Genomic DNA, 25237 nt, shown 5'->3' with positions numbered 1-25237 from the left:
GTGGGGGCCAAAGAGCACAGGGGTGAAGGGCACCTGTCATGACATCATTTCGGGGGCCGTTACTGTCAGTGTGCTTTGTCCCTTGTGATATTGACCTTGATCACATGGTTGAGTTCCTGCTCATCAGGTGTCTGCCCTGTGAAGTTAGTCTTTCTTCCCCTTCCATATACTGTATTCTGGAATAGTCCCTAAGCTCAGCGCCCATGTAATTAGGGCAATTAAGCTCTACCTCCTTGAGGGGCAAATAGCTCTATAAATTCTTTGGAATTCTGGGCAGAAGATATATTTCTTCTCCCCATTTGTTAATGTATTTAATCATTTATATCAGCGTAGACTCATGGGTACTTATTTTATACTTTGGTCTGTACACCAATACTAGTGTATCTTGTTCTCGAATCATCCCAGCGTTAGCCATGGGGAGCTTTTAGTTGACTGCTCTGTCCCTTTGACATGGCCCCATTGTTGTGGGGTTTTGAGACACCTAGTTGTATTTCGACACCCAAAGATGCCCCCGCTTCACTTTTACATTTGCTGTCTGAGGCCTAGAATCAGCCATTTCTCTAAGAAGCTCTGGTCTCTGTTCTTAGAGAACCGTATTAGAAACCAAGAGCTGGGTGCTAGGGGTGCCCCTCGCTTCTGAAGCGTCCTTACTGGCAGGCCCTGTCAGCGGACAGCACTAGGAAATAATTGTATGTGTTTAATGTGATTTGTGTCTAGTCATGGCCAACAGCTGTGTCTCAGAACCACAGAGCTCCTTCTAGCTCTTCCTTCTTATTTTTTCATTCACAGTGTACGTGAATGGCTGCGTATACGTGTATGGCACTTTCCAAATAGTTAATCCATGTGAAACCACTTTGCCAATTAGAGTACAGTGTTTGGATTCAGTTCTTTTTGTCTCTTGGCACAGTTTCCAATCAAAATACCTTTTTCCAAGATGATGTAAGTCAGCTTCCGTGTGTTTATCTTCAGGCTTTTTACACCCATGTCCCACCCAGACAAGGGTCTGGTCCATCAGATGACATCTCCTCCCGGCCAGAAGAGCTCGTTTTGCCCAAGGGAGCAGTTTTAGACGTCAAGCATCCAGCTGTCCCATTCATCTGTTGAGACGAACAACTGTCCACCATGAGTTTGCTTGTCCTGCCTCCCACTAGACTCTGTATCCCAGCCTGGCTTCTCAGTCTCCCCTGCCCCCGACTCTCTTGGCTCTTCTCCCCTCCTACTACAGATGTTCCCCACGCCTCATGTTTTGGCCCTCGGCTTCTTTCTTGGTGCCCTGTCTGCCTTTGCTCCATACAATAGAGTCCGGACTTCAGTGACTATACCAGGGCAATCTTGCTGACCCTCAATAATGCCTCATCTGAGGCAGGCCCAGTGGCTCCAAGATGCTAGGGTCCAAGCTTCTAGAGTTTTCTGCTCATTTGCCCTTAATGTATGATTTCTGCCTTAATGTTCTTACCTCATGGTTGCAGGATGGCTGCACTGCCTCCATCATTTCATCTGGGTTCCCAGGTTGGTGGACAGGGCAAAGAAGAGCTGGTTCTCCCCTCTCTCCATGCTCCTTTGAGAGCTTTCCCCCACTTTCACCCCAGCAACTTGAGCTTCATCTCATTGGCTCTAACTGCGTCCAGCTGGTTGGCTTGGCTGCTGAGGAGCCTGGGAGCTAGGGGCTTAAGGTGAAGACAGCATCACCCTCAGTGGGTCTTCTTGCAGCAGGGAGCTGGGTGAGCCACAAGCAGTCTCTGCCACTCGGCCTTTGAGTCCTGTCTTTATAAACTACCCAGACTAGGCTTTTTGAGTAAGATCCCTGTCTTAGCGAAAACAGAGTATTCCAGTATTTCTTAGGGAACTCACCCCTTGGGAACTTGGACTTGTCATCACCCTCACCTGAGGCTCCGTCTCTTGTCCCAGGTGAATTATTTCTCCTCATCTACCTTCCACCCGCCCCCACGCCTGCTCCCTGCCCATTTCTCTGTCCCTGCTCTTCCTGGCCTTGCTCGTCCCACGGAGGAGCAGATGAGAGTCTACTCTCCTGCTCTGCACCCAGTCCTCCAGCCCTCCGCCCGAGGCCAGCACGCCTTCACCATCTCCATTGTCTCTTACCAGGCCGGAGTCTGCAGTGGCTGGCCATTTTCATTTCGAGGTGGCACAGAGAGCCTACAGTGTCCCCTGATCTCCCCAGCATACCCCCAGCACGGCTCTGAGCCTAAACTGAGGCACTGTGAATCTGCGGGTTTCCTGGCAGCAGGCCTGCAGCGCATAGCGTGTTCTCAGAGGGGCCTGGGACCCCACAGCAGTGACAGGACTGGTCTCTCAGGTTCAGCTCCTGGATCTGGCCTTCTGCAGCTGCCTAGCTCCTGCCACCCTAGCAGCAGCTGCCCCTGTACCTGCCGCCACATCTCTGTGTGTCCCTGGTCCTCTCACCTGGGCATGACCCCCTCCTTCCCCCAGACGGTCGGTTACTTGGCCAGCTCTGAGCGTCACAGCCACATCGGCCTCGTGCCTCAGTGGACATCGGCATAGACAGGAGCTATTGATGAACGAATAAGAACCTGACTATCCCTTCCTTGTTTCCATCAGCACGCTGTCAAACTGGGCATATGAATTTGACAAGTGGGCCCCCTCTGTGGTGAAGGTGTCCTACAAGGTAGGTCACAGCCTGAAGGGATGGACGTGCGTGAGGTCAGAGTAGGAGTGGGGCGTACAGATGAGCGAAGAGGGAAGTCCACTTGCATGAGTGGTGTGACGTATATGTGCACATTTTCCTGTGTTGTACTCGTGGGATCATGCTGTTGATGCAGGGTTTGGGTCATTTATTTATTTCCGAGTAATGCTGCTTTTGTAAATGATGCCATGGACTCAGTTCGTGGAATCTGGTGCCATCAGTGCTTTCACTGGAAGATTTCATTATTGTCACCTGAGCTTTGGTTAAAACCCATTCATGTAGGATGCCTTAACGAGTATGCCTGTGATCTACGGGACATGGGACTTGTGGGCCATATCTAGATCGATTTACCCCATGAGGTAGAAACTAATTGTGCCTGGTATCTTAGTGGGGAAACTGAGGCAGAGTGGGCGGCCGTCATGCAGCCAGGTTGTGTGTCCCTGTGCTGTGAGGCTCTCTGCCACATGATGGGGAGGAGGGGGTCCTGACACCGGGAATAGTGTGTGCAGGGAGAACTTGGTACCTTTAAGGAGCTGAGAATAGTTCTGCCGGCAAGAGCTTATGGGACTCAGTGAAGTTCAGTCAGCCTGGAATATGAGCCTGGAGAAAGCACCAGGTTTATACCCTGGGGCCCTGGTCACATGGGTCAGGAGTTTGGAACTGGGGAGGGATGGGGCAGGTTTGCTAACTGGGGAGAAGCTGGAGCTACATCAGGGAGTGGTCAGCTGGGCCACACTCACATGGGAAGCCTTGAGGCAGCGGCCCTGGTTTCCGGCTAGGAGGCCTGAGAGGAGCCCTGGGATGAGGAGGGAGCTGACTGGCCACAGAGACCAGGGCAGGTATAGGGCAGACAGCAAGCTTCCCAGAGGCCCCTGGCTGCCCATGGCCCGCATGCCTTTCTCCTCTGCCTGCAGTTGCCACTCTGCATGTCAGGGTTGGAGGACAGGCCCAGCAGCCTTGCCTAGCGCCTTTCCACAGCAGCCACCGTGGCCCTAGGGCTGAGCCGTGCATGCGTTCTCTCCCTCACAGGGTTCTCCAGCAGCCAGACGTGCTTTCGTCCCCCAGCTCCGAAGTGGCAAGTTCAACGTCTTGCTGACGACTTACGAGTACATCATTAAGGATAAGCACATCCTTGCGAAGGTAGCATGTCCTTGTGTAAAACACACCAAACCCCGTGGTCACGTGGTGTCAGTGAACAAGTGATCCAGGGTTATCCTATGTATGTCACGCAGACCAGCTCCTCAGAGCTTCTGCCCAAAGAGCTTCATCACATTCAGTGTCTCCCGACCTGCCAGCCCTACCTTTGTTGTGCCTGGCAGGGTTATGGTGAGGCCAGTCTTGTCTCTGCCTGACTCTCATGGCCTCGACCCTCCTTCCCTGCTAGCTGTACCACCCCCACCACAGCCCTCAGGACACCATCCCGCAAAGCAGGTATGATTTCAGCATTCAGGGCTGAGACTTTGAGGCCCTTTGTATTGGCCTTGGGCTGCTAGGCTGGCACGCATTTGGTGGGGCTTGTACAGGCCTAGGAGCCTCTCAGCAGGCATAGTTGTGAAGTCTGACCATCAGTAAATCACTGAGACCATGCCTTGACCCAGATTTAAAATAAGCCTGGTTCCTTGCCTGCAAAAAGGCCATTTTCCCAGTTTGAAGGCTAAAGGTGATGCCTCTGTTCTGACCACTACCCATCCAGTAGAGAGAAGGTCGAGCAGTGGTTTTTTGACCCAGGGCTGGATGTGTTCACAAGTCACCTCTAGGGGCTCGGTTATTGTAATGACTTGGGGTGCTTCCTGTCCATCTCCCAGCTTACACATAAGGGAACAGAGGCCCAGGGAGCTGGGATCTAGTGAGCAGGCTCTTCCCTCGGGCTTGTGGTGCAGATATACCCGTCTCACTTAGGGCAAAGCCTGGCCCATCCCAAGCCCAAGAACTAGGCTCTGAAAATCCTTATCTGACAACGTCATTAATGAATGTCAAGGCCAAGCAACGGAGACTCGTCATGGGAGATGGCCGCCTTGCCCTTGCCCTGGTCAGCTCTGCCTTTTCACTCTGGGCGCCTGACACGCACCGCCTCACTCAGGCCTCACTGTGCCCCCAGGCGGTGGAAGCTGAGGCAGAGAGCAGTTCTGAGGCTCATCATGGGGTTCTGCAGACTTAAAGCACGATTCAGACCTGGGGCTCCCGCCTGCAGACTCTCACCTACCATGAGGATCCACGTCTAGCCGGTGTCTGTCAGTCGCGTAGCCACCGGCAGGCTCTGGGCACGGCCCCAGCCCTTCAGGGCTCACTGTCCGAACTTACCTATGCCACTCCTATTTTTAGAGGCACAGCCTGATGCTTGGAAAATGTACCCATTTCTGAGCCACATTCCCTGTAGACCCCCCACGCAGGGCCCTCTCTAATCAGTGAGGGGGGCATTTTTTGGAGGATTTTTCTGTGCTATGTTTAAACATACATAATTTGGGGGGAACCAGAGTACTGTTGTGCAGCTTGTTCACCCAACAGTAGATTAGGGGCATGTCTCCGGTGTGCCTGTCTGCACCCCACGCTTCAGAGGCGCTGTTGTGTGACTGTCACCTGGTGAGACGGTCCCTTTTGTCCGGGGACCTCGTCATGCTCAAGTTCTTCACCCGAATATGCTGGTCCATCTGGAGACTTGCCTAGTGGTAGGGAGAGTCTAGCTCAAGTGGGGGCAGCCCCGCTGCTGCCCCTCCCCTGACTGCTTGCTCTTGGGCCCACAGATCCGTTGGAAGTACATGATCGTTGATGAAGGCCACCGAATGAAGAACCACCATTGCAAGCTGACACAGGTCCTCAACACTCACTACGTGGCCCCCCGCCGCCTGCTGCTGACGGGCACACCACTGCAGAACAAGCTCCCCGAGCTCTGGGCGCTCCTCAACTTCCTGCTGCCCACCATCTTCAAGAGCTGCAGCACCTTCGAGCAGTGGTTCAACGCGCCCTTCGCCATGACCGGAGAGAAGGTCTGTGCGCGTGGCTGGCTCCGTGCCGGCGGTAGGGCAGGGAGGGGAGCCATGGTCGTGGGACATCCGTAGAGGAACTGTTCCCGAATGGACAGTGCCAGGCTCCGCTGGCTTCTCTCTGGTGTATGCTGAGGGCCCGGGGCTGAAGGCTTCACTGGGCAAGCTGCCTTTGCACCGAGACTGACGGGCAGAAATCAAGAGAGTGAACTCTGGGGAGTCTCTTGGGGCTTCCCTGACCCGGTGCCTCAGGTCCAGGGAGGGCAAGGAATCTGGCCCTGTGGCAGCTGTGCGGCTGGCAGGGCACAGCTGGAGCTCCTCAGGGTCCTGTCGGTCCCTATAGAGAGTTCAGATTTCACCCTAAGGGCAGCAGGAGGCTCAGCCAGTTTCAAAGGAGCAACGTGGTCAGAGTCTATGTATTTTGTTTTTAAAGAGTGCTGTGACCAGTGGCTCTTGATGTCTGTATGGCCGTGGGTGGTGTCGCCAGCCTACAAACCAGACTACGGCACTGCTGTCGGGGGCCAGGTCTTTATCTGCCCGATGAAGTCCCCAAGCTGGCTCCCATTGTGAGCCTCCTGTGCTGTTGGGGTTTGGGGGTGGGGGTTGTGGGCAGGTCGTGTTTTCTGTTAAAGGAGGCTGAGTGGCTGGAACCTGTGAGTGAGAAACTGGGCACAGTTGCAGAGGCTGGGGGTTGGTGAGCGTCACTGCCTACGGTGGCTGGGCTGCCCGGAGCTGCCGCTGTGTCCGGCCCAGGCCAGCCGGGGCCATCTTACCGTCATCCGCGAGACACCCTCTCCTTGGTGCCCATGGAGACAGAAGCCCTTCTGAAGGAGAAACCGTGGTTTTTCCAAGAGTCTCCAGAGAGCAGCTCCCCAGTGTTCAGACTTCCAGGATCCTCATCCTAAGCAAATGTTCTGGTTTTGTGTATTTTCAAGTTTAGCAAAAGTTCTAAAGCTCTACTGAGAGATGATCACAGGACCCAGAGGGATAAGTTTAAGTGTGGTCTGTTTGACTCTTTAATTTTTAAAAGTTTAGCTTCTTAGCAGAGTATCAGACACCTTGGGAGAGCAGAGTTTCTTTCCCTCTGTCCCTGCCAGGCTGAAATGAGAGGATTTGGGGCTCCCAGTGACAGCCCTCCATGAGGACCACCCATTTCACACCAACGGTTTATAAACGTGGTGTTCTCCACCTTTTGTTTGGATGTGTTGGCAGGTTTCCAGACACATGAGTTTATATTACTCTTGAGGAAACAACCAACTATCCTGTGTGGTTCTTTCCATGAGGCCTGTGGGGTGTGGTTCCCTGGAGCCTTGGTTTCTATACCCTAAGAATTCTGTGGAAGGTCCCAGGTCCCTGAAGTTGTCTAAAGAAAGACGGTGCCCCAACAAGCCCCCTAAAGCATTCGGCAGTCTGAAACCGAGGACCAGGTGACTCTGGATGACCCTGCCTACCGCTCTCTGCATCCCCCCTCCTTCCTTTGGAGATAATCTTGGTTTGCTTGTCTCACGGGGGTGCTAGGTGGACCTGAACGAGGAGGAGACGATTCTCATCATCCGTCGTCTCCACAAAGTGCTGCGGCCCTTTCTGCTCCGGCGGCTTAAGAAAGAAGTCGAAGCCCAGTTGCCTGAGAAGGTAATGGATCGTTGGGAGTGGACGAAGCCTTGGTGCGGTGTCGCACCAGGGCTTTCCCAGAGTGGGCCCAGTCCGGTGGCGCTCCAGTGGTCCAGGGTGTTTCTCTCGTGGCCCTGGTCTTGCTTCAGCTTTGTCGTGTCCATGTGACATGAGGATGGCCGTTCACACGCACTGGCTCTGTAACATGGAGGCAGGTGTGGCTTAGAGTGGGGAAGCCCCCGTCTTGTCTGTGGACCCGATGCCTGGGCGGGTCCCATCCGCCCACATCCGGCAGTGCTTAGCAGCTGTGGGCTGCTCGTGGGCCCCCTCACACCACAGGATGGCTCTGGCTTGTGGTCCCAGTCCCCCGGCTACCCTCCCAGGACACCCTCCCCTCCCCCCATCGGGCATGCAGTACTTGCCCTTTGGTTCCCAGTGGGCTGTAGAGGAGCTTTGGGAAGGTAGCCAAGTTGCCCCTTCAGGCCCAGGACATCCCCTCTACATTTTTCTGTCCCACTGCACCTACCATAGCCCGTCTCCCCTTGCTCTCTGGCCATGGGGGCTTCTTCCGAGCACACGTCCTGGGGTCCAGGATGGTGCCTCTGAGAGGCTCCGAGACCAGAGATGGGCCCAGGCTGGGTGTTAGTCTCAGGGAGTCTCCCCCTAACAGACTGGTGATGTGTGTCCCCCACAGGTGGAATATGTCATCAAGTGTGACATGTCTGCACTACAGCGAGTGCTCTACAGGCACATGCAGGCCAAGGGGGTGCTGCTCACCGACGGCTCCGAGAAGGACAAGAAGGTTAGACATGGGCCCCGCCCCTTCCCTGTCTGGACGTCCAAGGCCGTTGTGGGGGGACTCGAGCACCCTATTATCAGTAGAGCCTTCTGCCTCCTTGAGGTTTACTGTGGAGGTTAAGGCCCGATCTGGTGACCATCCTGAGGGCATCTAATGACTATAGTTAAATCATAGCTGGTGGGAACAGGTTCATCCGGTAAGGCTCACTGATCAGGGGCTAATGGCCCATCTCCAGGGAATCCCCCAAGACCCTCCCAGTCTGTCACTATCTGGTGTCCTCTGCTTACAAAATGCTGGCCTCCTGCAGATGCATCCATTGACAGGGCGGAGCCCAGCGCGACCCCCAGCAGAGTTTTAGAATGTTCTCACCTTCCCAGCTGGGAAAGAGCTGACTCAACAGCCATGGCCACTAAGCCCCTTCACCTTGTTACTGAGGTTGAAGTGATATGGAGTGAGGACTGGGCTGCCACCTCTGGGACTGCTCTGAGGCCGCAGACCCCACCCATCCCAGCTCCCCTCATCAGGACAGAAATGTCCTTCCAGGTCCCTCGATTCTGCGCCCTGTGCCTCCCCATGTCTTCCTTCCATGTGTTCTGTGGGCCCTTTCTTCCCTGAGCGGGTGCAGCAGCATGTTTCCTGGGTTACTTCTCGGCCCGCAGCAGGCACCCACCCCCGCGTCCTTCCTCCTCTCTGTAGCCAGAAATCTTCCTGAGTTGTCATGGCCCATCTGGCTGCAGCCCCCCCAGGGACTCCCCACAGTGCCCACAACCAAGGAAAACGTTTATCTTTCAGCCTCAGCCATTTACCGTTCTTACTTCCCTCCTATCCTGCCAGCCCTTCCCATGTGCTGGCCGTCTGTGCTCCCCCAGAGCTGGCTTCGAGCCCTCTGTGCTTCCACAGGAGCCAGCCCCTTGCTCCCAGTTACTCTGCCACAAGCCACACCTCCCCTGAAGTGTCCCGTTCTGTAGTCCTTCTCCCACTGCACCCCCAACCCCGCCCGGGGATCAAGACCTGGTGCGGAGCCTCTCTTCTGCCTCCCCAGGGCAAAGGTGGTACCAAGACCCTGATGAACACCATCATGCAGCTGAGGAAGATCTGCAACCACCCGTACATGTTCCAGCACATCGAGGTGAGGCCAACTGCCAGGCACCGCAGGCCCTCCCTTCTCAGCTGCGGTGTCTCTCCGCGACGGCTTTTTTAAAAATACTTTTTAATATCTTAAATAGGTAATGCCTGTACAGTGTTTCGTTATTGATTTTCTGTTCATAAGTGATTATTCTTGTAAAGAATCCCAACAAAGTAGGGAAATACATGATAGAAACGAAAGCTCCAGTAAGTCTGCCCTCAGAGAGCCACGGAAAGCATTCCGAGATTGGGGTTATTTTTCCCACCTGATAAGATCCCACAGCCTCTGTTGCTTGGCACGCCAGCTTTTCCCACTCAGTGACATGGGGGGCCGTTCCTGGTTTGGAGCATCGAGAGCAACTTTTTTTTGTCATGAAATCTCTGGGTCAGAACTTTTTTGGGCCACAATACCATTTGAGAGTCTGGATTCTTGCTTCTGAATTGCGCATGTATGTCTGTACTTCACTGCACGTGAAGTCTTGGGATCTCTGCAAATCCCTGTTGTCCCTGTCCATCCCGCCATTCCAAGGCTGGTCTCAAATCCTTGTGTGCTCATTTCGGTGGTTAACAGTGTTCCATCGTAACTGAGTTTTCTTGGTTGGAGAAGCCCAAGGGAAGGGACATCAGCAGGATAGAGAAGCCGTGTGCAGCGTCCACGTGTGGCCTCGGAGCCACTGTGGATCATTGAGGACCAGTGTGGGGGCTCTGAGGTGTGGGCCTGGGTGGCCTCTTCCTGCGCTGTGCTGACCTATCTCTCATTCTGTTGCAGGAGTCCTTCTCCGAGCACTTGGGGTTTACCGGTGGCATCGTGCAAGGGTGAGAAGCTGCCCAGTGAAGGGGGCGGGCATGTTGTCCACATGAAGGTCTTTTTCACTTCTTGACTGGCTTCATTGCTCTCGTCACATTTGTCCAATTTCAGAGGCACTATATTTGTGGCAGAAAATTTAGAAAATAGAGACAAACCCAAAAAAGGGACTAGAAATTCTCCCATTAGGGGCGCCTGGGTGGCACAGCGGTTAAGCGTCTGCCTTCGGCTCAGGGCGTGATCCCGGCGTTCTGGGATCGAGCCCCACATCAGGCTCCTCTGCTATGAGCCTGCTTCTTCCTCTCCCACTCCCCCTGCTTGTGTTCCCTCTCTCGCTGGCTGTCTCCATCTCTGTCAAATAAATAAATAAAATCTTTAAAAAAAAAAAGAAAGAAAGAAATTCTCCCATTAATCTTGAGAGGCAGACCTGGCTTCCAGGCCCCATAGTGCCACATCCGGGCTCTGTGACCCTTGACAGCCTTCTTAATTACTCTGAGTCTAAACTGTGACTGCTAAGAGAGATGGTATACGATCTACCTTGTCAGGGGTGGTTTTTTCCAGTATGTTTTTGGGTTTTTTTTAAAGATTTTATTTATTTATTTGAGAGAGGGTGAGCGCATGCATGAGCAGGGGGAGAAGCAGAGGGAGAAGGTTCCTGGGATCATGACCTGAGCTGAAGGCAGACAGTTAACCAGCTGAGCCACCCAGGTGCCCCTCCAGCAGTGATGATGCAACCAGGCTTCATTAAGCCCTGCTGTTGGACATGGGCACCCCGTCTAGGTTTCCTCATTGCAAACAGCCTTGTTACAGAGCTGAGGCCACCAGCAGTTCTGTGAGCTAGTAAACGGTTTTGGAGAACAGAGGCACCAAATAAAAGATCAAAAAGTTGTTTTGCTATATATTTTTTTATACCAAATTGCCTCAGGGGGAGCTCACAGACCTGGGTTTGAGAGCATCAGCAGTCATGTCACGCTGTCCCCCAGCCTCAGTCTGCACAGCTGTAAGCCGGGGGTGGTTGACTAGAGGGAATGAGAGAAGCCGCAGTGGTCCTTAACCCTGTGTGGGGCGCGGAGTGGGCACGCCAGCGTGAGCCTTTGGTCCTGGAGGTTCTCTCATGGACTAGGGAAGAGGCCTCGCTTCCTGTTTGCCGATAGCATCTCTTCTCATTCTTAAACGTATCTGAGTTGGATGACAATCGTGCGCTCACCCTTGACCAAGAATGGCCCGAGTGTATTTTAGCTGGCTTGAAAATGGCTTTGCTGAAACTTCTTAGAGGTCAGCGGGTCTGTCTAGGAAGCCACTTCTGTGCTCTTGGCCCCCGTGATGAGCAGCTTGCGCAGGCACCCAGGTCAGCCTGGCGATGGGAGGTGCGCTTCCTCCTCGCTCTCCTTCTACAGAGCGCCGTCGCTAACGTTGTGTTCTTCCTCCACTCCCTGCTCACCAGGCTGGACCTGTACCGAGCCTCGGGGAAGTTTGAGCTTCTCGATAGGATTCTTCCCAAACTCCGTGCCACCAACCACAAAGTGCTGCTGTTCTGTCAGATGACCTCCCTCATGACGATCATGGAAGATTATTTTGCGTATCGTGGCTTTAAATACCTCAGGCTTGATGGTGAGTGTGACCAAGAGAGGTGTTTGTGGCGGGACTTGTTATCCACAACTGCCAAAGCTTCTAGCTGGTGTACCCTCCTTCCTGAGGCAGGGCAAGACCCAGAGACTGGGTTTAGCGTCAGGAGTGAGTGTAGCACGTTCAGTGACACACAGGTTTGCAGGACTGGGAGGGAGGGCTCTGCAAGTATTGTGGCTGGATCAGAGCCTGTGGCCTAGGAGAGTGGCCCACCTGGATCTGACACCGTGTCTCCTAAACACGAGGCTTACGGTCTTTGTACTGCAACTTGGGGTCCGGTGGTTGTGGTCCTCTTTTGGTGGGAAGTGGCAGAAGTCCACCTCCTGTGGACATCAGAAAAAAGTATACTGAGCCCCAGGTGTTAGCTTGCTTCAGGTGCAGCTGGATCCAGGTGTCTAGATGATATTGCTGGGGCTTTTCTCAAGCTCTTGGTCCCACTGTCTTCCATCTTAGCTTTATTCTCAGGTATCCTGTTCAGGCTCCCCTTATATTTTTTCAGTGTCCCCGACAGAGGGTGCAGCCCATCTTTTCCCCCCACAGGTCCAAGGACTGGCTCTCATTAGGTTGCTGTAAGCTACATGTCCTTCTCTCCACTGCCAGATGGTTGTAGAGCTGTCACTGGTCAGGCCTGGAGCTGGAATCAGGCTCATCCGTGCCCAGACCATGTGTACTGAGGGTAGTGTGTGAGGGAGAGAGGGAGCTGGTGATGCAGGATGACAGCAGGTTCTCCTGGGAACAGTGCTTAGCTTCGACCCCCGTACTCTTCTGGGAAGCTGTGTTTTTCTGCCTCGATCCCAGCACATGGGAGCCCCAGGGAGGAGGGTGCTGAGTGAGATGGTGACAGCATGCTGGGCATGTGTTCTGACCCATGTTGACTGGCCGGGGAGGCCCTAGAGGAAGTCCCTGCTCTGTGTCCAACTGTGAGAGTGAACAGACTCACCGGAAGAGTGAGCTTGAGAGCTGCTGGCTTGAACACGGTTAAGTCGGTAGATTTTTTCCCACGGCTTCTCAGCGCTTTGATTGCAGCTCATTGCCAGGTGCATTTCCCTGGCAGGATGCCCCAAACCTCTGCACCTTCATTTGTCTTTTGCTGTGCAGCTGGTGGAACTGTGGTTTCACAGCCTACAGACCTGTGGTTGCTGGGCTCATCGCCTGTCGGTCTCTGGCCTCCCCACCCTCACCCACAGCATGCCCTTTGTGCCCGTCTTGCCTTCTGTCAGCCTGGTCTTGGAGTTCCGTCCAGGGTAACCTTTACAAGCACAAATGACAGTGTGTATCTCCCTGTGTCCCTGCCTCCTTCTGGGGCCTCCTTCCCACTCCTTGGAGACTGAAAACTGCACCCCTGCCAGTGGTATGGCCAGGCCTCTCCAGTTGTCTCGCCCGTCCTTCAGGGGCCAGGCCTTGTGCGCACTGGTCCTTGTCTGTGTCACCATGCCAATCCTCAGGAGAGGCTCTAGGTGGAGAGCGTATTCCCACCTGCCCCAGCAGCTGTTCATTTGCCCAGTTTCTTTCTTGTCCTCCATGGTGAGGAGAGGACTTTTGTCCGCTCAGCCACAGCTACACAGTACCCACTTGGTCACAGCCCAGCTCTGGCAAAGTACAGACAAAAGGTAGGGGCTCAGCAACATGTTGTGAGATGGAACCTTCCACTATCAGAGCGGTGAGAGTGAGGGTGTGGGCTGGGCATGGGACAGCAGACACTTCAGCATGAGCTGCTCCTTCCCTGCTCTAGGCCTCAGCCCTTAGGAAGGGGCAGCTGGGGGCATGCCTGGAGCCCAGGCTCCTGTGGGCATTGGGCCTCCGTGTTATTCATCATGGTGGTTGGGCAAGTGGCTGGAAGCGTTTAATTTTTTTTTTTTTTTTTTTTTTTTTTTTAGATTTTTTATTATTTTGACAGAGCACGAGCACAAGCAGGGGGAGCAGGGGAGGGGGAAGCAGGCTGTCCACTGAGCAGGGAGCCTGATGCAGGGCTCGATCCCAGGAGCCCAGGATCACGACCTGAGCCGAAGGCAGATGTTTAACCTACTGAGCCCCGCAGGCGCCCCTAATTTTCATTTCATCACCAAAAATGAGTCCTGATTTGCCAAAGGCACCTTTGCTCTGAGCTGGCAGCAACCCAAGGAGCTTACGTGCCTCTCTAGTGCTTGCAGGGCTGAAGATCGTGTCCTGAATGGTCACAGGAGAGTCCCTGTGACTCCAGGAAGAGTCAGTGGCCTGTTGGCAGTCCTTTTCATCTCCTGGGGTGGGAGGCATGGCATTGGCTCATGTTCGCCGTAAACCTGAATTGGTTGTTCGTCGCAGCCCAGGCATGCATATGGGGTGACTGCAGAGTTGGCCTGGGAAGCTTCTGTGGCGCGTGTGCTGGCACTGTCCCTGCTCTCTGGAGCAGGCCTTCCTCTGTGTCTCTTCACCGTCGCCCTCCACCCCGCCATGCATGGTCCCCCCCTGCTGACAGCCTTCTCCCCGCGCCCCGCAGGAACGACGAAAGCGGAGGACCGGGGCATGCTGCTGAAAACCTTCAATGAGCCCGGCTCCGAGTACTTCATCTTCCTGCTCAGCACCCGCGCCGGGGGGCTCGGGCTAAACCTCCAGTCGGCTGACACTGTGATCATCTTCGACAGTGACTGGAACCCCCACCAGGTAAGGCTGGCTGGCCCCCTGGCCGGGGGGGTGGGGGGGGCGGCACTTGAGGCTCCCCGGAGACCCTCTCCCATCTCAAGGGCCCAGTGGCACCCACAGCTTCTGAGGCTTTTGTAGAGAAGCCTCTAGAGTATTCATTTTCCTTTATTTCTTAAAACACTGGTTTTTGTTTTGATTATGAAAAAAATGTACTCCGTTCCTATTTAAAAAAAATAATTCCTGGTTTTATGTAAATATGTTAAGTGGAAAATGCCCTAATCTTACCAGCCGTCAGTGATTGTCACTTTTTTCGTGATCCAAGCCCTCCAGGCCGTGTGCCACGCGAGCTCTCGCACACTTGGGCGTGTTTGTACACTGCTGCTCTTACCTTGTATCCGTGTGCCCTATCCAGGTCTCTATGCCAGTAGCTTCACAGAAGTGGTATTTGATAGATGACGGCAATTTTTAAGTGAGTTTTTAGCTTCTTGATGTTTCATTATAAAAGTAAGAACCTTTTTAAATGCAAATATCAATGACTCAAAAGAACATAGAGAGTCCATTTTTCCCCCTCCCACCAATCCTGCCCTTTCTAAGCACACGCCAGTGTGTACCTGTATGCACACACAGGAACAGCATGGTCTAGCACACGTTCTTCCCTCCGGCAGCTGGTGTGTTTCTCCCCTCGGGGCAAGCCCACAGGGACTTCACACAGCCATTTCCTCAGCTGCCAGGTGTCCGGGCACATGGTGGCCTCGAGATTCGACTCAGACTGCACTTGGCAGGCATCTGGGTTTTGTTTCTCAGCGTGACTGCTCAGGGAGCCCTCTTGTCCCTCTCTTGGAGTATTTGTACAAGGACTCACCAGTCAACCCCAAGAAGTGGGATTGCTTGGCTCATGGGCATGTCCTCTGTAGATTGTGGTCACCTCTGCCGAAGTGACCTCCAGAGGGCTACCCCAGGGTATGAGCGTGTCCTTCCCCGCAGCCTGGAGGCACTAGTTATCTGTGTGTGAATTACAGCCCATCTGATGGGCAGATGCTCAGGTCAGTTACTAGTGTCCATTTCTACCATCAGCCTGGGGCGTAGTTCTCACCGAGACCTCTGTGACCAGCCAGTTTCCTGAGACGTGGTTGTGGTGTGCTGTCCCCATCGGCAGGCAGACAGTGGACAGAGGTCCCCCCGGGCCACGTTAGCCAGTGCTTGGAAGCACTGCCAGGAAGCATGCTGGCCAAACCGGGGAGCTCAGCTGTAGATACAAGGCACTCCTGGCTCTCCGCCAGGTGTGGCCTCTGCCAAGCCCATTGGGTATGAATTGCTTCTGGGTCTGGATGCAAGGTTTCTTGGGAGCCCTCCTGCTTTGGAGCTGGGGTGATGATACAGAGAGTGTTGGCAGCCACGGCTACCACTTGATCATAGCTTACTCCGTGGCACGCTCTGGGCTGAGTATCTAATGCCATTTAGCTCTTCGCCCCTCACAATCACCAGAAGGGCCTGTGTCAACAGAGTGAGTTCTAGGGCTCATAGAGGTTGGGCCTCGGCCTGGGCCGCACAGCAGGGAAGGAGCAGGGCCCACAACCAAGCCAGGCATTGCCAAGATGCTGCCCAGCTTTGGCCCTGTCCCGTAACGGTGCCCTTAACCACAGTACAGCCATACCAACCGCGGGGCCCTCCTGGGGTAGGTGAGGGGACCCGTGCAGCTGTGACATGGGCTGCTTAGGAATATAATGGCCCAGGACTTGCCCTCCCAATAGCACTATGCCCTGGAGTACCTATAGAATGCCAGTAAGATGGGAAGGGACGATCCTGGGGGATCGTCATACCGGCACAGGCTCCAGGTTGCATTCCTGGGCTCCCAGCTCAGAAGCTGCTGGTTGGGGCTGGCAGAAGGGCCCGGCAAGAGGCGGCAGTCACACAAGAATAGGAAGGCCTTTCCCGACGGCACTGCAAGGTTGATTGCCTCTTAGATCTCCACAGAGCTGGATCAGGACTGACCTGCATCTCTTCCTCTAGGACCTGCAAGCCCAGGACCGCGCCCACCGCATCGGGCAGCAGAACGAGGTACGGGTGCTCCGTCTCTGCACGGTCAACAGCGTAGAGGAGAAGATTCTGGCCGCGGCCAAGTACAAGCTCAATGTTGACCAGAAGGTGATCCAGGCTGGCATGTTTGACCAGAAGTCCTCCAGCCACGAGAGGCGCGCCTTCCTGCAGGCCATCCTCGAGCACGAGGAGCAGGATGAGGTGAGGGCAGCCCCAGCCCCAACCCCCTCCCCAGCGTGAGTGGTGGACGCATGAGCGGCTTTCATTTTTGTTTTTTTACCTTTTTTGCACTCTTATTTTTTTTGCATCCCTTTGGAGTAAAGGGAGTGTGGGCTGAAAGGAAAGAGGATGAGTACTTGCTTTTTCTTTGAAGTGGTTTTTTTTTTCTAAACTGCTGGTGAAAGACGCCGGATTGACAGCCCTGGAGACTGAAGTCCTCTATTTATCCACAGAGCAGACACTGCAGCACGGGCAGCGGCAGTGCCAGCTTCGCCCACACTGCCCCTCCGCCAGCGGGCGTCAACCCCGACTTGGAGGAGCCACCTCTAAAGGTGAGAGGGGTAGTTCAGTCTCCATGCCCATTCAATCCTCGGCTTCTCGGCTGAGATGGCCAGCAAGGGCCCTGATCCCACGGAGCGTGCGTGTGCGTGTGCGTGTGTGCCTCTCGCTGCCGTGTGGGTCCCCATCCACCGCAGCCGGACTGGGACCGCCAGCTCATTTCCCATGGACCGCCGACGCTCGCCTCCGAGCCCGGCCGCCGCCCACCCCGGCCTCTCCGCACTCGAACTAAATGTGTGAAACCTTCTAGGAAGAAGATGAAGTGCCCGACGACGAGACGGTGAACCAGATGATTGCCCGGCACGAGGAGGAATTTGACCTGTTCATGGTAGGTACCATGGGCAGACAGGGGCGCCCCACACACCTCATGGGGTGCTCTGAGGGCTTTGCACGCCCCACCCTATCGACATGAAGTAGAACAAAACCGCTCAAATAGAACAAAACTTCTCGGTGACAGTGGTGTCTCCGGTGGGTCATGAAGCTGGGCATCTCTCGGGGGGGGCCCCACACTATCTCCTAACTGACCTATCTTTCTTCCGTGGTCCCCTAAGAGTGTTGCAGCAGTGGTGGGACACATGTGTGCATGCACGCGCGCGCGCACACGCACACAACCATCCCACGTGTGACTTTCAGTCCTGCTAAATGCCTATCTTCCTGAGTGTTTTGTCCTCGAGGCTCCCTTTCAGGGGGAGTTAAGGCTGTCTCAGGCTTAGCTCTGGGTAGAAAGCACAAGTCAGCATGGAGTCAGCGTGGGCCCTTGGCCCCTCTTCTGCCACCTTCCCGTCTTTCCTGGAATTCTCTGTCCCTGAGGCAGAGCCCCTAGCGAGGGTCTGCTGTCCGAGCCAGAAACCTCAGAGCTGCTGTTGAGCTGCCTGCCAGCAGTGGCACCTGAGGCAATGAAGCCTGCCCTTGCCACATGCCCTCTGGGTGCCCCCAACTCTCCCCGTGCTCACGCCTCTCTCCCTCTGTCCCCTGCCCCGCACCCCTCAGCGCATGGACCTGGACCGCAGGCGCGAGGAGGCCCGAAACCCCAAGCGGAAACCGCGCCTGATGGAGGAGGACGAGCTCCCGTCGTGGATCATCAAGGACGATGCAGAGGTGGAGCGACTGACCTGTGAAGAGGAAGAGGAGAAGATGTTCGGCCGCGGCTCCCGCCATCGCAAAGAGGTGGACTACAGTGACTCGCTGACCGAGAAGCAGTGGCTCAAGGTACATGCTGGAGAGGGCCGGCCAGGGGCAGGGTCAGGAGAGCAGAGACTCAACTGCTGCGCCGTGGGGCTCATCCATAACCCAAGCGGGTTCCCTTCGGCCGTTCTTGGTTTTCATTATCACAGCGACACCTCTGATACGGGGCCAGTTTGCTCCGGTCCTACTGACCTGGTGCGGGAAGTTTACATGAGGTTCGTGTAAAATACTGCCGGTCTCAGCTTGGTGTACTCTTCCGAGTGCCTGGCAGTGGGAAACAGTGATGAGTCAGGGGGGAACCTGCCCTGCCACATGGGTGGGAGTGCCAGCAGGGGGTCAGACAGCCTCACTTGGGGCACGTCAACCCCTGAGCTGGATCCCTCACCCAGGCTCCCAGGTGACACGAGCACAGTCTTCAGCAGATGGCAGCCAGGTCCCTGGCAGCAACAGGTGTAGGCGGCTGAGTCAGGGCCGTGGGCAGCTGGTGGGCCCCCTGTGCCAGCACAGGCGGCAGAACTAGGATTGTGGTGACACATCAGGCCGTTCCCATGCTTGGGACTCTGAATGCAGAGGTGGCAGCTGGAAATCCAGCCCTGAAGTTTCATAAAAATGTCCATGAAGCAACCCTTCCCAGAAGGCGGGTGGTGGCGTTCAGCTGTGCACGGCTGCTTGGCACACCCCAGAACGAACAGTGTTGTCTGCCTGGGCCTCTGATCACACTCCCTGGGGCTCCTCTTGATTGACTGCAGCCCCAGTGCTCCCCAGTCCATGAGGTCAGGCAACCCTGGCCCTGTCCTGGAAGCTCCGAACCACCCAGACTAGTGAGCTCGCCGGTTCAGTTGTGATCACGAGGGGTCACTGAAATGTGCCGGGTAACCATGTGAACCTCGGGTGGGGCAGGTGGCTTGTCCTGCTCCTCACCCATCGGCCCCGAGCTCTAGGGACAAGAAGAGAACCCTTGGTGATAGAACATAAGCCCGAATGCAGACGTGTAAAGTTCCCGTGGCTTTGCATTCTTGAGACAGGATTACGTTTTAAAAACAGTTTGCCTGTATAGTAATAATGTCTTACGAGTGTTTTGCTTTTTTTTTTTTAACGTAACTTATATACCACTGAATTCACTCACTTAAGTTATACAATTCAGTAGTTTTTACCGTGTTCAGCATTGTGCAGTGATCACCACAAATTAGCTTTAGAACATTCTCATCACCTCAGAAAGAAGCCCTGCCCTCTTCAGCTCTCTTCCTGTCCCTTTATTCCCCTTGGCTTTTGTTCTGGACATTTCATATAAATAGAGGGATGTGTCCTCCCTTTCACGACTGGCTTCTGGCAGTAGGCAAAGTATTTTCAAGGTTTATCCGTGTGGTAGCACGTGTGCTTCCTTCTCAAGGCTGAGTAGTGCTCTGTCGTACAGCTAGACCACATGTTGGTAATGTCTTTGTTCCTTGGCAGACAGTTGGCCCGTTTTCCACCTCGGGGCTCCTGTGAATAATACTGCTATGAATATCGGTGGACAAGATTTTGGCCGGATGTATGTTGTGATTTCTATCACATGAATACCTAAGCAGAATTGCTGAATCAAGTGGTCATTTTTTCGTTTAATCTTTTGACGAGCTGCCAGACTGTTTTCCACAACAGCCACACACCATTTTTACGTTCCCACCAGCAGTGTGTGACAGTTCCAGTTTCTCCATCATCTCCCCGTGTTTGTCACCTGTCCTTTTGTCTCTAGCCGTTCTAGTGGCTATGCCGCAGTAACCTCGCTGTGGTTTTTAATTCGTTTTCTTGGTGGCTAACGGTGTTGGGCATCCTCTGAGGTGCTTGTCAGTCATTATTTGTGTCTCTTCTTCAAGACTCTCTTTATCGGATATGTGATTTGCAGATATTTTCTCCTGTCGTCTGGGTTGTTGTTTCACTTTTTTGATGGTGTCCTTAGAAGCGCAGGTGTTTTTAATGTTGACGAAGTCCAGCATATCTATTTTTTTCCTTTTGCTTGTGCTGCAGTATCATGTCCGAGAATCCACAGAGAAATTTAGGAGCACAAAGATTTACCCGTGTTTTCTTTCAAGAGTTTTTAGCTTTTACATTTGGGCCCATGATCTTTGAGCAGTTTTTGTTTAGGACGTGAGGTTAGGGTCCAGCTTCATTCTTTCACAGGCAAATGTCCAGTTTTCCCAGCCCTATATGCTGAGAAGACTTTTCCCCCACAGAGCACATGCCTTTTTGTATGTCGTACTCAGTAAGAGTTTGTGTTAATTAAAAAAAAAATACATTTACCCAAAAGAGACACTCTCTTTTCTTAGTGGGGGGCCATGTACCTGGGCCCACTTTTCTGGCAGCCACTCCGGTGCCACATGTACCAAAACTCTTGAGAATGTGCTCGCTCTTGCCCTGCTGGGCTGACCTGTGTGCCTGGGCCTCGGGACCAGAGACCCTAGTGTTGCGTTCCTAGGGTCGCTGTAACAGGGACCCCAAACTAGGTGACTTAAAACCATATCAGTTTATTCTCTGAGAGTTCTGGAGGTTTGGAGTCTGGAGTCAAGGTGTCAGCGAAACTGTTTTTCCTCCGAAGGTTCTAGGGGAGGTTCCTTCCTCGCCACTTCCAGCTTGTGGTCCTGGCATTCCTTGGCCTGTGGCCACATCACCCCAGTCTGCTCCCATCTTTCATGGCCTATCCCCCGTGTGTCTTTGTGTCCTTTCCTGTCTCTCATGGGGACATTCTCATTGGAGTTGGGGCTCACCCTGACATAGGATGACTTCATTTTTGCTCTTTAAGTAATAAAATCTGTGAAGATCCTATTTTGAAATAAGATCACATTCTGAAGTTCCAGGTGGGCATGAACTTTAGGGTACACTATTCAACCCCCTGTACTCCCCTGGGCTCGTAGTGCACACCTTCCCCCATGCCAGCCTTACAGTCCCTCCTCCCTGCCACACGCCCTTCATGCTGTTCCTTTGGCCTGGATGCCTTACCCACCCCCACCCTTCAGATCTCAGCCTCAGTGCCACCTCTGAGACACTCCTCTGATCCCTGGCCAGGGCACATCTGCTTCACCATCAGAACACCACTCACCCTCCTTCCTGGCAGTCAACACACTTGTCACCATGTTTGCGAGATGTTTGTTGCTTACTGTCTTCCCTCCATGAGGGGTTTTTTCCATGCTGTGTCCTCAGCGCCTGGCCCTGTGCCCTGCTCAGACTCACAGCTGATAAATGTGAGATGGACAACCAGAACATCCCTTGGAGTCCTGCCCCTACTCCCTTTCCTGATTGCAGGCTCCCATGGTTTCTCGTCTCTTTACTTGCGGGCAAAAAATGTGCAAATTAGTCATTATCATTGAGAATGAATCAATTGGTGTCATTCAGAAATTAATCTTTTTCGCAGTCAGGTTCTTCTGCTCAGCACTTTTGCTACCAGGAGCCTCATGTACTAGTAACGCGGCTATCAGTCATGGCATTACTCAGACCATCACCCGCCCCCACGTGGAAACAGCTGAAATGCCCAAGAACAGGGGGAGTCTAAACTAGGGTTTGTTGTACAATGAAATGCTAAACAGACATCAAAAATTACATTGCAGAAAAGCGACAGGAAGTACATCGAGGACACAGTAAGCAAAAACCCGAGTCCCGGTGTGGTATGCGGATACGGTTCTAGCGCTGTCCTCGGTGCTGCACACGTACGTGGGAAGGGCCGGGAGAGTCCTGGCTTTGGACGGTGGTGATGGCTGCACACGATGTGAACATACCTAATGCCACCAAGGTGCACGCTTAAAAATGGTTAGGTGGTCAGTTTTGTGTTATGTATGTTTTGTCACAAATTTTAAGAAAAATGCTGAGGATATAGAGCAGAAGTATTAATAGTATTACTGTCTAGTGTTACTACTGGAGCAGAAGTATTAATAGTGTCACCTCCGGGTGGAGGGATTCCAGAGTCCAAGTCTTTGCACTCCCTTCAGTGGGGATATGCCTCTTTAATTGGTGAAGAAATGCACCTGTTGATTTGTTCAGGCCAGGCGTGGGTCGGGAGCGCCCTGGGGAGGCAGAGCTGGCCTGTCATGGCCTCTCGGAACCCGTGCGTGTCCCACCCAGCCAGGGCCTGCGGGTTTGCGCCGCGGCCTTTGCTTGTCGACCTCGGTGCTGGCTGTCCTATTTTACCACTATTGACCCTGAAGGCCATCGAGGAGGGCACGCTGGAGGAGATCGAAGAGGAGGTCCGGCAGAAGAAATCGTCTCGGAAGCGCAAGCGGGACAGCGACGCCGGCTCCTCCACCCCGACCACCAGCACCCGCAGCCGTGACAAGGACGACGAGAGCAAGAAGCAGAAGAAGCGTGGGCGGCCACCCGCTGAGAAGCTCTCCCCAAACCCTCCCAACCTCACCAAGAAGATGAAGAAGATCGTGGACGCTGTGATCAAGTACAAGGACAGGTAAGCCAAGGAGCGCAGCAGGTGGGCGTGGGGGTCCCCGAAGGTGCCTCACCCGGCCTTCCATGTGCCTGGGAGCCGGTTGTTGGGGCAGTCAGTGCACAAACATTGGGGGCCTGTCTGTGTCTCGGTTTGCCTCCCCTCGTGGAACTCACATTCTGCAAGAGGCAAGCACGCTGTCAGCTGTGATGAGAGGGAAGAAAAAACGTCGTGGGGAGATGGAGATGCGGGGACTGTTTTCAGGGACAGTGACGTTTGAGGGGAAGCCCTGAGGAATGGCGGTCTGGGGCCGAGTGCTCCAGCAGAAGTAGGAGCTGGCGTAGGGGCCTCGGAGGCTGGCAACGGGCGAGGTGGGAAGGGAGGGACCCGTGCCGTGATTGGCGCCGATCGCACAGCCGGTGGACTATGGGGAGAGGGCCCACGTGGCTGGAGCCGAGCCCAAGCAGCTTTCCTTCTCTAGAGTTTCCACCCTCTCCCCACGCTTGGATGACGTGCCAGCCCAGTTCTCACCCTGGGCCATCATGGGTGGGCCACATGTTGCAAAGACTGGCCAGGCTCCGCTCTGGGGTTTGGGGTCCCTGCCCTCGTAGACACACAAAACAGGAGACTGCAGCAGATCCGTTCGTGGATCACAAGTACCATTTAAATAAGAAAGCAACGGTTCTCCCAGGCCCTTCCCGGGAGCATGTGCGCAGTCTGCCAGCTCGGGCGTGAGGCCTGTACCTTGCTCAGGGCTTGGCTTATACTGCTCCCCGGTGCCTCAGTCCACTTTCTGGTACATACTGGCCAGTATGGCTGTCCCAATAACAGGACAGTTGTCCAGCTTGATTTTAGAGTAACGTGGCAATTAGTCTTTAAGCAAGGTAAGGGTAAATCATAATCTATAGGAGGGAAAAGTGTCGAGGCGTAAGCTCTCAATGCATCATTTGGAGAGGCTCTTAGCAAGTGTGAAGTTTGGGGGGGTAGTGATTGTAGTACCCAAATAAAGGATGCAAATTGCCCTTAAAAAAAGAATCTTTTATTATTAGAAGAGAAACAAATGATTAAGTGAGAAAGGTTTATTTCAGCTTAACCGCCCACCCTAGAAATGTGTCATTTGTGTTGGAGAAGAAAATACTGAGCTCATATGCAAACTTCACCTTTGAGGCAAATTCCACAAAGAAAAAAGTGGAAGAGTCACAATTACTTGAAATACAGAATATGCAAAAATCCAATGAAAACGGTAGATCCCAGTGTTTTCTTCTCAGTGATCTTTTTGCGAGGGAGTCTTAAAATTATCGAAATGAAGAAGACCTTTGAAGGTTAGGGGGCAAGGATGAACTTTTTCAAAAGTCATGCTGATCTTTTGGATATCCAAATGGAGGTCACTTTTGACCTTACCCAGAACCTTACACGTGTGTTAATTTGAAATGGAGACATAAATGTGAAAGGTAAAACAAAGTTCTAGAAGAAGGGATCGATAAAAATCTTCATGGCCTTGATGTAGGCGTGAACAGGACACAAGCACCACTAACCATAAAAGACTCATACAGTGATGTCACCGAAGAACATCTGTACATCCGAGGACACCCTCATGAAGCCAGTGAGTACTTGCACCTACTGAGATTTTAAAATGGGCAAAAGTCACGGACAGGAGATATCCAGTGACCAATCAGCATGTGAAATGGTGCTCAGGGTCACTGACGTCGACATCATAATATCAAGGTAATGCACGATAAAACTAGAGATGCTTCCACACACCCACCAGAATGGCTGAAACTCCCTTAGGTGTTGCCAAGGACATGGACTTCACATTCTGCTTATGGGAGCAGACCGCGCTTTGGCACTAAACCTTCTGACCCAGAAACTCCAATCCTGGTTGTAAACCAGAGATTGCTGAGCGCTTGTGTCCACCGAAAGACAGGTACAAGCACATGCATGGCAGCCTTGACCATAACTGCCCCAAACGAAACTGCCCAGGGTCCATCCATAGGAAAAGGTATCAGTGGTGGCCTAATCCAAGAGCAGAAACCAACCACCAGAACAGACATTCCACCACTCCCTGGGAGAATCTTAACAGTCATTTTATGGAGTGAAAGAAGCCAGACACTAACAGGTACCTACTGGATGCTTCCAGTTGTAGGAAGTTGAACAGCTGATCATGGTGATGGATGTAGAACTGTGGTTACCTCCAGACATGAAAATGTTCAGGGCGCCTGGGTGGCTCAGTCGGTTAAACGTCTGCCTTCCGCTCAAGTCATGATCTCAGGGTCCTGGGATTGAGCTCCATGTCGGGCTCCCTACTTGGCAGGGGAATCTGCTTCTCCCTCTCCTTCTGCTCCTCCCCCTGCTCCTGCTGTCTCTCTTTCAAATAAATAAATAAAATTTAAAATAAAAAAAAAAACACAAATGTTCATCAGGATAAACATTCAGTGTGCGTGCTTTCCTGTATTATGTTACACTTAGGTTTAAAAAAAGACGAAAAAACAAGACACTTGGAAACAGCACCCTAAACTTGTTGATAAGGCCTCAGATATTTTCAAACTTTAAAGAAAAAGTGTCCATTTTTTAAGTCATCTTGTGACTTACTGCAAAAGCCCCCTGAGCATCAGCCTTAGCCACGTACCATATGAGAAAAGAGGAACCAACTCCCCCGGCTGCTGCAAACGATTGTTCTTCCAGCACGTGCAAGATGGGCTGATGAATCAGACGCGAAACTAAAACTGGCTCTAAGGGCTCCGTGACCCCTTGTGGAGACCGCTCCCGTGCGGGAGGCTGAGATCCAGTTTGGGGAAGGCCCCAGCTCTGGAGTCACAGAGCTGCTCTC

The 25237-nt window shown here is 53.4% G+C and overlaps 1 protein-coding gene across 11 annotated transcripts in view; it reads left to right on the top strand.

The window, feature by feature from the left end:
* The window catches only part of SMARCA4 (SWI/SNF related BAF chromatin remodeling complex subunit ATPase 4), an 87025-nt gene that overhangs the window by 46332 nt on the left and 15456 nt on the right, over positions 1 to 25237 (top strand). For 6 of the 11 annotated variants that reach the window (XM_087867262.1, XM_087867261.1, XM_087867264.1 and 3 more), the window contains 14 exons: positions 2578 to 2644; positions 3692 to 3802; positions 5404 to 5646; positions 7162 to 7275; positions 7949 to 8056; positions 9096 to 9182; positions 9948 to 9994; positions 11428 to 11594; positions 14086 to 14249; positions 16239 to 16466; positions 16718 to 16816; positions 17074 to 17151; positions 17814 to 18032; positions 22172 to 22434. In XM_087867262.1, the coding sequence (XP_087723388.1) occupies positions 2578 to 2644; positions 3692 to 3802; positions 5404 to 5646; positions 7162 to 7275; positions 7949 to 8056; positions 9096 to 9182; positions 9948 to 9994; positions 11428 to 11594; positions 14086 to 14249; positions 16239 to 16466; positions 16718 to 16816; positions 17074 to 17151; positions 17814 to 18032; positions 22172 to 22434 (1995 nt within the window). The other 5 variants (XM_087867267.1, XM_087867266.1, XM_045774641.2 and 2 more) reach the window with 4 other exon arrangements.

This window comes from Ursus americanus, chromosome 14 (assembly GCF_024610735.1).
Source record: "Ursus americanus isolate L20-20 chromosome 14, mUrsAme1.1.p, whole genome shotgun sequence".
Lineage (NCBI taxonomy): Eukaryota > Metazoa > Chordata > Mammalia > Carnivora > Ursidae > Ursus > Ursus americanus.
Note: the sequence above shows the minus strand (reverse complement) of the source record. Positions and strands in the feature narration are given on the sequence as shown.